Source organism: Silene latifolia, chromosome 5 (genome assembly GCF_048544455.1).
Source record: "Silene latifolia isolate original U9 population chromosome 5, ASM4854445v1, whole genome shotgun sequence".
NCBI lineage: Eukaryota > Viridiplantae > Streptophyta > Magnoliopsida > Caryophyllales > Caryophyllaceae > Silene > Silene latifolia.
This window is the reverse complement of record NC_133530.1, coordinates 22,005,620-22,009,162: the sequence shown is the minus strand read 5'-3', so window position 1 is coordinate 22,009,162 and position 3,543 is coordinate 22,005,620. Positions and strand designations below refer to the sequence as shown.

General features: G+C 41.7%; 1 protein-coding gene across 1 annotated transcript; it reads left to right on the top strand.

Moving 5' to 3' along the window:
• Positions 1-744: 744 nt before the first annotated feature.
• LOC141655039 (uncharacterized) lies at positions 745-3,015 on the top strand. Its single transcript, XM_074462140.1, has 3 exons — positions 745-1,580; positions 2,029-2,239; positions 2,461-3,015. The coding sequence occupies exons 1-3, from the start codon at positions 745-747 to the stop codon at positions 3,013-3,015; spliced, it is 1,602 nt and encodes a 533-aa protein (XP_074318241.1).
• Positions 3,016-3,543: the final 528 nt, after the last annotated feature.

The following is a 3,543-nucleotide window of genomic DNA, read 5'->3' as shown; positions in this document are numbered from 1 at the left end:
TGAAAAAAAAAAAAAAAAAAACTGAATCGGGCGGGGGACGAAGAGATTTTTCGTCCAGACCAGGTATTGGACGAAAAATTCTTTCGTCCAATATGGGCCTTGGACGAAAGAATTTTTCGTCCAATACCAGGCCTGGACGAAAAAGTCTTTCGTCCAAGGCCCAATTCGTGTATTTTTTTTTTCTTTTTTTTTTTTGTTTCCGACTCGTTTTATATAAAACATTTAAAATAATTAATTTCCGTCTTTGTATTATATTTCTTTTATTTTTTATTTTTTTCGACAATTCAAATAATTAATTACCGTCTTTATATTATATTTTATCTTTAATATTTCGGACTCGTTTTGTATAAAACAATTAAAATAATTAATTATCGTCTTTGTATTATTTTTATTTTATTTTTTATTTATTCCGACTCGTTCCGTAGGAAATAATTAATTATTAACTAATTTATCGAAATGCGTGCGCAGGTGATTAACGATGGAGATGGTATTGATTACTCAGATCATTTTACGACTACCTTGTTCTTTGCATCAAGTATAGAAGCGTTTAATTGGGCATATGAGATCGGACTCCGACTCGGGTTTGGTATAAAAAGAGCAAGCAACAAGAGAGTTGGTCGTAACACGAATTTGAGACAAGATTATTTTGTTTGTCGGATGGGTGGAAAAGGTCCCGTAAATAAGGATGCCGATTCTTTAATGAGGGGTAACACGGCCACCGCGTGGTGCAAATGCAAATTTTCAATGAAAGTTATTGAATTAGAAGAGAATAAGTGGAAGCTTGTGATGAGATCCGGGTTTCATAATCATGCTTTAACGTTGTATTGTGACGGCGACAGATACTTTGCAAAGTTTGATGAAGAGGAGTTGGCTTATATCGATGCCCAAGTTAGAGCTCATGTTAGACCGGCAATTATTAGTACGGGTTTGCATCAGCGGAATCCGGAAAAGTCAAGACCTAATCGGCGACAAATCTACAATCGTTCTCAGAAAGTAAGGGCCGAGGAAAGAGATGGGAAAAACACGGCACAACAGATGTCAGCACTTGCGGTTCAGCATAAGTACGTTCATTATTGGGTCACTGATCAGGAGACTGATGAGCTAACCCACGTGTTCATGGCTCATCCAGAAGCCGTTAAGATGTTTCGATCATACTATTATGTGGTATTGATCGATTCCACGTACAAGACAAATTTATACCGTCTTCCACTTGTTGAGATGGTTGGAGTCACACCCATCGGGAAGAGCTTTGTCATCGCGTATGCTCTTGTGACGCATGAGTCCGAGGATGGATATTTGTGGGTCTTACGCAAACTGAAGGCCCTTCTCAATGATGTCGTTCAATCTAATGCTATTGTTACTGATTGCGAGGCAGGTTTGTTGAACGCGATTCCCATTGTTTTTCCGGATTCGTCTCACTTGCTATGTCTTTGGCATATATATTCTAACGTGGAGACGAAAGCACTTGATATCACGGGTCAGGATAGTTGGGCTAAGCACATAACTTGTGACTTGTTTGAAGCGGTTGTCGAGGCGGAGACCGAAGATAAGTTTAATGTGGCGTGGGGCAATTTGGCAAGGCAATGGGCGGGAGTGGCGGCTTATATTTGAGAGGCAATGGTTCCCGCACTTGGAAAAATGGGCCAAGTATAGAATGAATAAGATAACTCATTTTGAGAATACTTCTACATCCCGGGTTGAGGCGGCTCATGCGAATTTGAAGAGATGGTTGAATAGCGCGAAACTGGCCGTTGATAGCATCTGGATTCGGTTTCATTCTTTGATGGAAACGCAACATGTTGAGATCCGACACTCGTTGGAGTTATCTAGATCGAGGCGGTTGACGGGGATTCAGCGATTATTTTCCAAACTTTCTTTAAAAATATCAAAGAATGCCATCAGTGAATTGCGTGAAGAATTCAAAAGAGGTGCCAAGATGACGGAAGATGCCTTGATTATCGACTGCGGTTGTGTAATGGCTACTACACTTGGGTTGTTATGTGCTTGTTCACTTCATCGCATTGCTAGAAACGGATCTCGGGTCCCTGTTGATGTGTTACATGCATTTTGGAGGAAGTTGGAGTACGATGGTTCGGAGGCAATGCCGGTTTGTGACGATGATCGATTGGAGGAGTTATTCGATGAAATTCGGAATGCAGATCCGAGTATGAGATCATCCATGTTCGATGTCCTTTACTCTCAGATACATCCGGAAGAGGAGGATGTTAACGAGCCTCGGGTGAACGAGAACCCTAGAGGACGTCCGAGTAGGGGAACTCGTAGAGAGCCGTCCGCCGTTGAGCATGCACGAGTTCGGGTTCGAGTAGGCAGTGCTACGCCCCAAAGAAACGCGTCTTCCCAACGTACTCCGTCTAGTACCCCCCGTTCTACTCCGACGGTTTCTGTTACTCCGTCGTCTACTCCCCGTTCTACTCCGACGGTTCGTTTTACTCCGTATAGTACCCCCGATCCACTCAAACGGGCCCCGATACACCGTCTACCAATGCTACCACGAGTACGGGGAGTTTCGGCACATCGTATTGTGCACCTCTTGAGGTAGACTACACCATTGGTCATTCGAGATACTTTTCTTATCTTCACTTTTTGCCTTCCTGGTTTCACGAGTATCTAGAAGCGTGGTTTAATCCTTCCGGAGACGGTCATTGTGGTTTTCGAGTTCTCTCACATGCTGTTCGAGGTGACCAATCTCATTTCACGATGGCTAGAACAGATTTACTTAGGGAAATCTGTAGTCCCATTTACCGTGATCATATTTATGGCCCAGGGAGATTTGATACGGAGGTAGCTAGAATTACATTTATGGATCAGATACCGTGTGACTCGGGTCATTGGATGGACAGTTTCAATTTATATGGTTATGCTACGATGTACAATTGGGTGATATGTTGTATTTATTCATTTGACGATCAAGAAGGTCACCGACATTGGAATGGTAGTGAGTATTTCCAGAAATGTATGAATTTGCATCAGTTCCTATGTATTCAAGAAATTTAAGAAATTTCAGAATTTAAAACCGTAATCATCCAACATAAAAAATAGTCAACTAACATAATCATCCAACATAAAAAATGTCTTCAAAAACGTACAACATAAATGAAATAAAAAAAAAACTAGTCTCCCGACTACTGATCATCCTCTTCCTCGCTATCAGTGTACACACCATCTGATCTACGCTGAACACGATCACCGGGTGTTTGACGAGGTTCTCTATTACGTATAATCTCCCTAGCCCTCTCAACAAATGGATCGAAGTTCTTCATCATATTGCGGAAATAGGGAAGTTGTTTCTTGTCATCGACAATCTTTCCGGCTTCGGCCAACTGAAACATTACAGCACGTGCAGTCAAACAACTAAAACATTATAAACATTATCGACGAACAGTAAGAAAGTTAAACACTGTAAGTAAAATTATTACCTCAGCAGGAATATCAAAATCATCCTGTGGCGCGGGGACATCATGGTGGTCGGGATCAATGATCAACGGGTGAGAATTCCCATTATACCAAGCCTCATAATCTGGC